This window comes from Diadema antillarum, unplaced genomic scaffold (assembly GCF_040938485.1).
Source record: "Diadema antillarum isolate AM-2024a unplaced genomic scaffold, OU_Dant_1.0 seq00001116_RagTag, whole genome shotgun sequence".
NCBI lineage: Eukaryota > Metazoa > Echinodermata > Echinoidea > Diadematoida > Diadematidae > Diadema > Diadema antillarum.
This window is the reverse complement of record NW_027271930.1, coordinates 821,982-834,206: the sequence shown is the minus strand read 5'-3', so window position 1 is coordinate 834,206 and position 12,225 is coordinate 821,982. Positions and strand designations below refer to the sequence as shown.

General features: G+C 37.4%; 1 protein-coding gene across 3 annotated transcripts in view; it reads left to right on the top strand.

Annotated features, from left to right (window-relative positions):
• The window catches only part of LOC139743858 (uncharacterized), a 66,748-nt gene that overhangs the window by 46,527 nt on the left and 7,996 nt on the right, over window positions 1–12,225 (top strand). For all 3 annotated transcript variants that reach the window (XM_071654319.1, XM_071654318.1, XM_071654320.1), the window contains one exon: window positions 10,093–10,203. In XM_071654319.1, the coding sequence (XP_071510420.1) occupies window positions 10,093–10,203 (111 nt within the window). The remainder of the gene's footprint in view (window positions 1–10,092; window positions 10,204–12,225) is intronic.

Sequence of the window (12,225 nt, the reverse complement as noted above, 5' to 3'; positions counted from 1 at the left end):
TTGAGTAGATTTTTGTGACATTGGTAAGAGGTCAGAGGTCAAAAGGTCAAGGTCAAATGCTACGAATTTTGCAATTTCCCCCATATCTATGCAATGCCCAAAGGTATTTTCTTCAAACTTGGTGTGGACATGTAATACTGCATAAAGATTCTCCAGAGAGAGTTTCATGTCATAAGGTCAAAGGTCAAAAGGTCAAAGGTTAGGTGAAAATGTTGCAATATCACTTTTCTCGCAAATGGTTCAATGTATCTTCATGGAACTTGTTACATACGCATGTACTGACTGGCAGGGATTATCTAGGGAATTTAGGGGTCATGGGTCAATAGTTAAGGGTCAAAGGTCAAGGTCAACTCCTCAAAATTTTACTATTTCCCTCATCTAGTATATGCAATGCTTGCATTATTAGTCTCAAAACATAATACATGCACTACTTAATGGAGATTCTCCAGGCCAGAAGGTCAAAGGTCAGAGGTTAAGGGTCAAAGGCCAGGTTTCAATGCCCCCCCCCCCCAAAAAAAAAGGGAAAAAAATATTTTGTACCGTCATTACACTCTTTCTTCATACCTTGGAAATTACTCAATGCATAAACTTATAAAAAGGTCCGTCAGAATTCAAGTGAAAATTCTCAATTCCCCAAATATGTGTACCTGCACTCTTAGAAAATTATAGCAAACCCAGTTCAAGACATTTCTGACAAACATGTCATTTCAATATTTTGCCAGTCATGTGAAACTGTCCTGGATCACACATTGTGAAGACATTGTACTATACGCCTATTGGGAGAATCATGCATTATGGTGGAGGCATCAGTCGCCATAGCGACATTTCTAGTTTTTTGAAGACTTGAGAATTGCATGTTTTTATAATCCAGGCATTTGCTCATTAAGATCAGCTCTTTTCCACTGTATCAGTTTGATAGGGATCTTCTTTTTTCAATGGTGCGTATAATCCTGAAGGTTCTATACCCTTCCCTAATCAGAAATATTGTTGGGGGGGGGGGGTGGAGGTTATCTCTCTGTCTGTATTTGTGTGTTTTTTTGCGTATGTATGCATGTATTTGTTTTATTTTTTTTATTTTTTTTTTTTTGGGGGGGGGGGGTAGTATTTCGATGCATCATGTCGAGAATCATTCTGTCAAATCTTTCCTAGATGGGAGATATATCCATGTTTGCAATCAAATGCGAACCAGAGAAGCAGCTTTGTCTTATAGCTGTCATTCCAGTGCTCATCAGTGATTTATACGTGCAGGGCATCTCTGTTTTCATTACTACCCATGCATGTTTTCTCAATGAGGCATCCTGAAGTTTGCCATGTTATTGTTTTGGTCTTATATTAGCTACCCATTGAATCTTCCTTCAGGCACAAATGACAGGTGTAAGTTGCACAGATGCATTGTATGAAGTATGTTAGAGGCCATATTGGGAAACTGTTGTTCCTTGTCATGGGGCGTGTTATTTGAAAATGTTAGCTGAATGTGACAAATTTGCTGTTTTTCTTGATTCATTAAGGAAACCAAAGATGTTTGTTGTCAATGCTCAGCCAAACTGAGTTTGGGATACTACGGAGCCTTGATTAATCAAATCCAGGCTGTTCAGCATGTCACTCAATGGACATTGATTTGGTGTGGGAAATCAAGGAAGTAAGAAATTACACTAGCTGCAGTCGCTTCCCGCCAGATCCCGAGATTTGATCAATTATTCCAGTTGGTGATCCAGCTAAATGCCTCCACTGGGAATTAGAGTGAAATACGTTTTTAGAATTTTATGCCTTATCTGTGCACTGTTATCCTGTTTTATTCCTCATCCTCTGAATTTCTCTCTTCTTTTCATCATATTGCCTCCTCTTAAGTCTTTCTCCCCTCTGGTTTTGTCATTTCCCTCTCACTACAAGTATTGCCCTCTTCCTTTCTGACTCTCTCTCTCTCTCTTTTTAGTTCTTTCCATTTCTCTCTCTACTTTGCCCCACCCCCTCCACTTTTACTATTTTCAGACATTATGTCTTGTAATATATTATTTTTTCTAAGCATGATTCAAGATGAAAAGAAAAAAGAATTAATAATAGATATTGTGTCAGTTGCAGCAGCACATGCCACCAATACCTGCAACCTGTGCACTATTTTAGAGTAGGCTTTACATATGTTTGTGCACATCTGATCCTTTTACTGTATTAAGATAAGATGAAATCAAATATCCCCAAAACAGGAACACAATGCACCTTTTTAACATAGTTACTTACATGTTTCTTGTGATTAGGTGTAGTAACGAGACGTTCATTAAAGTAAAAACATTTTTTTTTTTAGAAAGATGCTTCATTCTCAATATTGAATTTAACCTATAGATGCCAGATGATTATGACGAGATTTCTTTGATACTTGAGTGATTTTACATTCTTTGAATCAGTTCTTCTTTATTTAAGCTGTATTCTCTTTCAACCATACACTCTCATATCTGGTTAGTATGACTAATGCTCTGTCTCAGTTTTTCTTGTCTGTGTGATAGAATCATATTTATTCCTAGGGAAATTTAAAAAGACAACTACAGGAAGTAGAAAGGAAGTGATGTAATAACAGCTTTACATAGTAACAAGTGATTAACCAATCCAAGCTATCGTATTACAAAAAGAGAAGAGGTAGTTCTGTTGACTCTAGCAGTGCACTTCATATCGCTATGGCCCCATAATATGGAATACAGTCATAGCTCATAAAATTTACTCTTTCTGATTCCAAGAATTTCTACAGATATGGTAATTAAGTCTTGTCCTATTAAGTCATAAAAATGAATTTTGATCCTCCATGGATCTCCACATAGAAAGTCAGTCACATCGTAACGGTATCAAACGTTCACATAATCTTTTATTCCGTCAATCATGTTTTGCTCAAAGTCAAAATCTCAAGTGAGGTATTGCTGTTGCCCAGCATATGATGTCTTGCCTACATCATGCACACACTTCTTTGGATCTTACTCTTCTTTATGCAGGTAGACCTGGACCACTCTCAAGATCATAGAGTGAGATCATTAACTGCATGCATAATGCCAAAATTCTTGTAAATGCAGAACTGCTGGAACAAAGTTTATCATGTAGAAGTCATGGTAGGTGAGGAGTAACAGGTGTGAATGCATGATATCAGGTTGACTCTGATAAAAGGTCTGGTGATAAGCACAATCAGGGTATGCAATCATGACTTTCTCACTTTAAAAAATTGTAACTTCTAAAAGAATGCACCAACTGACTTAAAAATTCACATGCAGCATGCTAGGACATCAGTAATCACATGTGGTAAGACAATAGCTAATTTCTTCTCATTTACTGTTAATTATTAAAGATTAATTACCAAAAAGTCCCCCAAAACCCACGTAATGCGTCAAAAAAAGCGTTTTACAACTTACGTAAAATCAAGATATCAGGTCCATATTTTAAGTCTACCCCTATGTGTGTGGTATCAAATTAATGGATTTTTTCCTGGCATTGCTTGCATGCAATAAAAAATAGTGGTTCTTTCAGCTGGAGAAAGTTATAAGGTCTGAAGTCCCATCCTGGTAGGAGTGTAATGCCGGCTTATTTTTGTGACATTGTGACCTTTTATCCCATGCTGTACAGCTATACATGGAGAAACAGCTTATTTTTCTGCTTTTCCTGAAAGTACTGAAGACACACTACAATATGGTGCGCTGTTTGCCAATAAATGTTCAGCCAGTTTTGAGTTTTGAGCCATTTTCAAATGCTGAGTAAAATAAGTGCAGCCGTTTTTCAGTATTTTCAGTGAGGTATATCCTAATTTGACTACTTTAAAAAATCTTTTCCCCTTATTGAATATCCTTGTTTTTTTAACCATGAATTGTACATATGTAGAAATCTATTGTGCGAAAATTTTAGCAAATTTGAGCAATAGGAACTTACGTTTTTATATTTTTACAAATTGCTGAGCATAAAAAAGTGCGATACACGTCCATGTTATACTGCATGAAGGTCATATGATAAGTGTTCAGTGTTCATATTTCAATGCTTGTTCAATTTCTAAAGATATCATAAGCAAAAACATAGTATTTTGGCTTAATATGTCATTGTTTGAGTGTCACAGCTTGGATATCAACTCGAGTCATCATAAATCTCACATTCATTCTTCTATCTGTGTTACAAATATGAGAATTGATCCAAACACTGTGCAAACATTCAAGGTCAAACTGTACAGATAATTTTTTGATGAAAAATATAATATCTTCCAAAGTACCAGCCCTAATTTCATAAAAATTTGTAATAATGGCCACTATATGTCTGTTACCTATTCCTGAATGTTTCGCCTCTTCACTCTTTGGCAAAAGTGAAATATGATAAAATATGTAAAAGTGGTTTTATTTGAATTCAAAATAATGCCTACAAAATTGATCATCCATTTTGAGAAGTGAAAATATGAAATTCATTCATATTTTGTGATATGTCATGGCTATGTGCTGGTGGTGAATGAAAGGGATATTTATCAGGAATATCTAACAGCAATATCAGATGAAAAAAACATTCTCCTTTTTTTTTTGATGAATTTTTCCAATATATTAGTCATTTCAATGTAATTCAACACCCCTAATTTAAATGCTAATTTATGCGCAGTTTAATGCAAAATTTTGACTCTTTCTTTACATGAAATGAAAATTTGAACACTCAGCTACAACAAACAACAAAAAAAGCATTTTCACCAAGTTTTTTCATTTTTGCCCTGTTACACAATTGCATACCCTGATTGTGCTATTGACCGTCTCAGAGATTCAGGGTGGTCCTTACCAATCCATCCTCATTAGGGAGGAAATACATTCACACTAGTAGAAACAGTCAGAATATCCTCGTTTAAAAAACCAAAAACAACAGGGTTTAACAAACAACGGTTCTCACTAAATTTGTCAGAAAACATTCAACAAGTTTGCCTTCTGGACAGCTAGGCTATGGCTTTTCACATTTGGTAGGTTGTCTTTAGCAGTGCCCTATATTTGAAACTGTTATGTTCTGGCTTACCTTGGACCCACTGGGTATCTGGTTCTCTTATCTTTTCCTCTTTTCAATGCTCTTATTTCTGAGCACTTCTCCTTTTAGTTCTGGATATAATTTTTACTCTATAGAAGAAGCAATTAAACATCATAAGTGCAATGAAGGAGATTCATATCACATAGGGGTTTAACATGATAGACTACTGTGCATTTCCAAGTTCCTCACAAGTGCATTTTTTCACAATTAATGCATGGTGGAAAACCTAAGGGAAAGGCGACATATTTCCACTGATGACAATCTCCATTACAATATGCATGACAGCTCTAGGGTTGCTTGCATGTGTGTAATACTCTGCCTCTGTGATATGAAGGGTAAGTTTATGCTCACTTTGCGAAGGCAGAATCAGTGCTTTGAAACGCTCATCCACAACACCGTTCACAGGGGTAGTGTTAAATGTTCATTTTTCGTCAAGGTTGAGAAAGGGCCAATTTCACAAACATGCGCTGTGCAAGAAGGCAGGTTAAATTGGGGTGCACTGCCACGCTTTCTCAGAAGTTTTCAATTGAGTGTGTGCATGTGCGTCGTTTGCCATCCCTATACAGGGCATTCCCATTATGATGTATGATCATAACAAAATTTTGTTACAACGAAGGAAAGATTGAGATTTTGAAAAAGAAATTATCTACATATATATTTTAATTTAGCCTTTATTTGTTCAGCTGTAGTGAAATTTTGATATAACAAAAGAAAACTGCCGTCCAGGTATTTGGTTATAATGGAGGTCACCTGTGACCTTCGATGTTACTCATTGTCAAAAGACCTCTCTCTCAAATAACGAATTGATACAATGAAGGTGTGGAAAATTGTTGAAAAATGATAAACCCCAATTGTGGCAAGCTGTTCATGCATATATGTGCCTGCATATAGTACCAATGCAACAAGGGAGCTCCAACTAGACAGCACATGTACAAATTGCACATTGTGCAATATTGGAAAGAGCTGGCTGGCTGGGCACACGCATTTCCATGTGAACCAGAAAGGTGTGGAGAGGTCATCAATATAAACATCTTTATAGTAATACGTGATTTTGCATTCATACCTCGCCCAATAACCCTCTTTTGGGAGAATTGCCGATGTAAACACACCTTTTTGCGTGTTTTGAATAAGCATTTTGCAATTCTATGATCAGTAAAATATCAAAATGAGTTGCATTGCAATTATATTTTGAGTTCAACGGGTTTCAAAAGTTTGATTACTGTAAAACACATTATTTTCATGGCATGAAATTTTCGCGAGTTGCCTCTAACATTCAATGCATATAGTGTAACCAAGAACTTTCGCATGCATTTTGATTACGCGAATCTTGGCTCTCACAAAATTTGCGAAATTAAGATGCATGCAAACATTCGTTGTTTTACAGTATGTTACAAAAAAGAAAGTTGAGTATGAGCGCACCCAAGGATACCACAATTGTAAAGCTACAAGTGTACATGTATGCTAGCTGATGAAAGATTGTATTCTACTTAATACTGTAAATGAGCAATATGATATTTTCGTGAATTGTAGCTGACAGCCTTTTTTTTGGGGGGGGGGGCACAGAATTTTCACAAATTGCCACTGGCATTCAATGCATAGAGTAGACGAGAGCTTTTGTGTGCATTTTAAGTTTGTAAATTTTGGTCCCTCACAAAATTCGTGAAAATTTCATGCGCGCAAAAAAATTCTGGTTTCACAGTAAATTGAGGTGGAGAGACTTATTCCAAGTGAATATATACCAGTTTCCCGGAGTGATCGCAGCCTTCCGTGAAATTTGTCTAGGAATTAGTTTTACTGGAAATTATCCCTCATGACTCAATTGTCAAGAACTAGCAGGGAAGGAGTATATTCATGCACTTACTGTTCAAGTGCATGATATTCTGAATGTCATGTCAATGCTTCTGGTATCTAACATACATCAATGGTATCCCAATAGGATTAAAGCGTCTGTCTGTATTATATCTTTATGAAATGGCACACTCTTCTCAAATGTTAGCACAGAATGTAGCAATACTGAATGAGTGCAGAATTTAAGAAATACTCTGCCATGAAATCAGTATGATTACTGTGTACAAGACTTTACAGAATGTAACAAGAATATGATCATTGTGTTAATATTTAAGGGTGCTAGCGGTTAACATCACATGCATTATTAAGGCTCTGCCCTTGGAGTATATGATCCCTGTGCATTGCCCTCCATGCTCTCAATGGCTTGTAAATGTGGATACAAGGTTTGATGCAGTGCCTGCTGAAATCCAATGAATATAGAGTGCCATTGGATATTACTTGTATCCTAAAATTCTTGCTCAGTTAGGTGGGATTTTTTTTTTTTTGTTGCTGGGGGGGGGGGGGGGGGGGTGATAGGAGTTTCAGGAAATTTTGCTATGTATAGCATAATATCTAAAATAAAACTTTGTGGTAGGCGCCTGTAGACATGTAGGCAGTTTTTTGTTTTTTGTTCTTTTTGTAGATGTTTGTGGTAGTGTGTAGTTTTTAAGTCTTAGTACAGCCCAATTACATTTTAGGGAAAAAATGAAACATTTTACATATTTTAATGATGTGGATTTAATTTTACGGCATTAGGGAGATGAAAGCTTGTGAATTGATTACTTGGTATCAGCATGTCACTGCAACATGCTCAAATTCTTGTGCAACATCCTCAAGAATTTGCAACAAGCTCAAATAAAATGAATTCAAACATGTGGAAAACATGTACAAAAGATATAAACATCAAACTACCTGGTACTTAGATTTTGTGTGCAAAACATGAGAGAGAACACTGAATATAAGCAGCACAAAGAGAGATTAGCTGTGAAATATTGCGTACTGCGTACTCGTGATATGCACTCTGTGCACATACATTTTCTGCAATATTCTCAGATTCTGAGCTAGCAACAAGCTTAAATTTCAAGTTGTGGACCACCCTGCATTCACTAAGCTTGCTTGCATTCGCACTACAAAATATCACACAAAGTACCACAGTATTTCACCAAATGTGTAAATGGGCCTTTGGAAAGAGGCAGTGGTGTGCATGATATTTATTCCCCAATCAGTTGCATTAAACAAGATATGGCTGCATTTAATAATGCATTTTCCAACATATCTGGTTGCTCCATTCATGGTCACCAAAAACACGTACTGTCACCAATGAGCATGACTTCCATTTGGTTTAAGTCCTATATGAGCTTCTAGTTCTCATAGTAAAGATTCACACAAATTTGCATTTTACAGTTTAGGTTTATTGTTGTAGGGTGTGTAAGAACCAAGTTATTTGGTGTACTTCCATTTTATCTGAATGACATCTTGAGCTGTATTGTAACTAATTTTAAGACATCTTAAGTGATGTTACTCCTCTATCTCTAAAGTGAACATATGTAGTCATCCATGAGAGATTGAGATTTGACTTCTCACGGTAATGATAACGATTTACTTTCATTGAACATATAGTATCAGGTTAGCTCTGCTTATTGAAAGGGATGGTATAGTATTGGTGGAGATGAGTTTTGGGCTCTTAATTTTTTGCAAGATACCAAGAAATCACTTATGAAATGGTACAGAAAATACCATTCTATGAGGTATTCCAGGTTTTGGAATGGCTGAGACATCTCAGATCTCAGATATCTCAGCCATTTCAAAACCAATTTTCATCAAATAAACGGTGAATTCCTTTTGGAATCATGTGCTCTTTCATATTTCATTAGTGGTTTCTCGTTATCTCACCAAAAAAAAAAAAAAAAAAAAAAAAATGCTAGAAACCTGACGTTAGGTCTCAACCAAAACTATATGATCCCTTAAAACTATGACTCTCTAGAGGAGTTAGCCATCATACAAATGTGTACATACATTCTACTCTTCTTTTTTCTTTTCTTTTTTTTTCTTATTTGGCACAAGGTACACCTAAATTTTTCATGGGGATGAAAAGACAGATTGCATTGTGTAATATCCCCATCCGAGGTCAGATGACCTATATCTTGATGTGTCCCAGGCTCGTATGCTTCAAAGTATGACTGGTGTGGTTCATTCATGCTAACGCCCATCTCCGCAGCACAGGGTTGTTAATCGAGTTGAGATGGTTCGTGATTGGTTAATGACCTGAGGGATCTTGTGCGTTAACCACGGTAGCTGCATGTGAATTGGTTATGTATTCCTAATGCTTCATTCATCGTTTACTCCCCCTTCCCCTTGTGAATGCAGTAGTAGTTTGTGTGTGTAGCACCAACTGGAGTATTAGATACACACTCCCGTAAACCACATGACAGTGCATGTGCCATGTTCGTGTAAGCCCATACAGGTGTATACTGTAATATAGGAACACATGCAGAATCTACAAGATTTGTGTCATGTACAGTGAGTACATGTAGCCATGTCAACTCGCCCATAGTGATTCTGTTCTTGAATCACAATATGTGTTACCTGTATGTAGGTGATAATGATTGCTTCCTACGTTTAAATGGAACATGGGTAGTTGTTGTGGCCATTTTACTCTCATGCATTTTCAGTGGGGGACTCTACTGAACATTACTTTGTGTATACAACCATTGTGTCTTCTGAAGTTATCCTTGAATACAGTTGTGCAGGTTGATCACTCAAAAGAAGCTCTCATAAAAGTGACCTTTTGTGCTGCATAAAATTTGTTAGGGTAGTGTGTACAAAATGTGTTGTAAAGGAAGAAAGAGGGAGAGAGACAGAGAATGAGGATGCTGCCTCATAACATCATGTCTTATAAAGCTAGAATCAAATCACTTGTTCAATGTTTTAATAAAAACATACATGCGCAGTGTCAGGTTCTATCAAATGTGTCTTTCAACAAATAAACAGTCATAGTAAGAGAGTATATAAAAACATGACTTGTGGAACACTGAATTATTTCATTCAATACTTAGCTTTAAGCTACATGGTAAGTAATACTATCAATCTGTGCCAATTTCTCTGTCTCTCACTTTCCCTTTCTTTCCGTTTCATCTCATACTTGTAGTCTATTAGTTTGGATATATGTATAGTTTACACTTGGCTAGACATTGGCTAGCTCTGGCTCTTGCAACCTGTCGTAACCCTTGTCTTTCTGTCTTTGGCTAACAACAGGCGAGTGAGATCACCAAGGCGTGTGGGATGAAGTGGAGTTCGATGACAGACACCGAGAAGTCACCATTCCAGGAGAAGGCCTGTGTCGACAGGAAACGATATGAGGCAGAGGTAAATGAAGATGGGTTCAGTAGCGCCCTCTTATTGTCCATTGTGCTAGGCCTTCTTCCCATGTGTCTTGCCTGCAAGGTTACCCAGCTACAGGCAAGAGACCATAGACAAAAGATTTACCCCCCAAAAAATGGCATTATCAAGTTATCCATCCTCCGTACATACTGCATTTAAAAGATGACTGTCAGAAGAATTTACTCGTTGTTTAACACACTGGATGTATTGAGTGCTGGAAACACTCAACAGTTGTGAAATGTACCGGCAACAGAAAGAGACTGAGTTAGGGTGGGAATGGCTGATCTTCCTTTGTGACTTCCTATTAGGATACCACATCCTGTATTTCTGATGTAGGTGTCTTTGAAGGTTCTCGGTGCAGCTGTAGTAAGCTGCCATTTTACAGAAAATGTGCATGTGTGTGTATGAGTGTAAGGGGATATTCAATCACGGCATTCAATTTGCAGAGAGTTCTAGATCTTTGGCTATTTTACCAAGATTATGTCAAAGGAGGTACAACTATTAATACCAGGGTAGTTGTAGTGTCATTTGTCACTTATGAAATAATGTGTTGTTTTTTTTTATAATTCTTACCATAAACTCGGTCATGTTGAATACCTCTCTGATGAAAGCAACTGTCCCTCTGTATTTGATTCAAGTTTATTGTCCCCGCCGAACGAGTTCGAGCAGGGGACTATGAAACGGGCTCCGTACGTGTGTGTGTCCGTGTGTCCGTCCGTCCGTCCGTGTGTCCGTCCGTCCGTCCGTCCGTCCGTCCGTCCGTCCGTCCGTGTGTCCGTGTGTGCGTCCGTGTGTGATCAAAATCTTCAATTTGCTACTTCTCTGTCATTTATCAGCCAATTTTGATTCTGTTTGCTTTATATGATAGCACTACATGGGAGCTTTGAAACTTCTACACAGAATTTCAGTCGTGACCTTTGACCGTGACCTTTGACCTATATTGTACATTTTGCTACAAAATGCTACTCCTTCGCCATTTCTAACCCGATTTCGATTCCGTTTGCTTTATGTGATGGCACTAGGTGAGGGCTTCAAAACTTCTACACAGAATTTTGACCTTTGACTTCTTTGACCTTTGACCTTGATTTTTTGACCTATATTGTAAATTTTGCTACAAAATGCTACTCCTTCGCCATTTCTAACCCGATTTCGATTCCGTTTGCTTTATGTGATGGCACTATGTGAGGGCTTCAAAACTTCTACACAGAATTTTGACCTTTGACTTCTTTGACCTTTGACCTTGATTTTTGACCCATATTGTACATTTTGCTACGAAATGCTACTCCTTCGCCATTTTTAACCCGATTTCGATTCCGTTTGCTTTATATGATGGCACTAGTTGAGGGCTTCAAAACTTCTACACAGAATTTTGACCTTTGACCTCTTTGACCTTTGACCTTGATTTTCGACCTATATTGTGCATTTTGCTACAGAATGCTACTCCTTCGCCATTTCTAACCCGATTTCGATTCCGTTTGCTTTATGTGATAGCACTAGGTGAGGGCTTCAAAACTTCTGCACAGAATTTTGACCTTTGTCTTCTTTGACCTTTGACCTTGATTTTTGACCTATATTGTACATTGGCTACAAAATGCTACTCCTTCGCCATTTCTAACCCAATTTCGATTCCATTTGCTTTATGTGATGGCACTAGGTGAGGGCTTCAAAACTTCTACACAGAATTTTGACCTTTGACTTCTTTGACCTTTGACCTTGATTTTTTACCTATATTGCACATTTTGTTACAAAATGCTACTTCCGGCGGGGACATATGTTACGCACCGCGTAATTTCTACTTTTCCTTGTTTGTACATTGACATCTATCTGCAAGTTGCAAAGGACATAAAAGAAGTGGAGATGACAAAACACATACCTCCACAATATTACAGTGTAAGGTTAGCTGGGATGCTTCTTAGATATCTAATAGAGGAGAGCAAATGCATTACTTTCAAACGACACTAGATTTTTTTTTTTTTTTTTGGGGGGGGGTGTTTTGGTGGAAGTTTT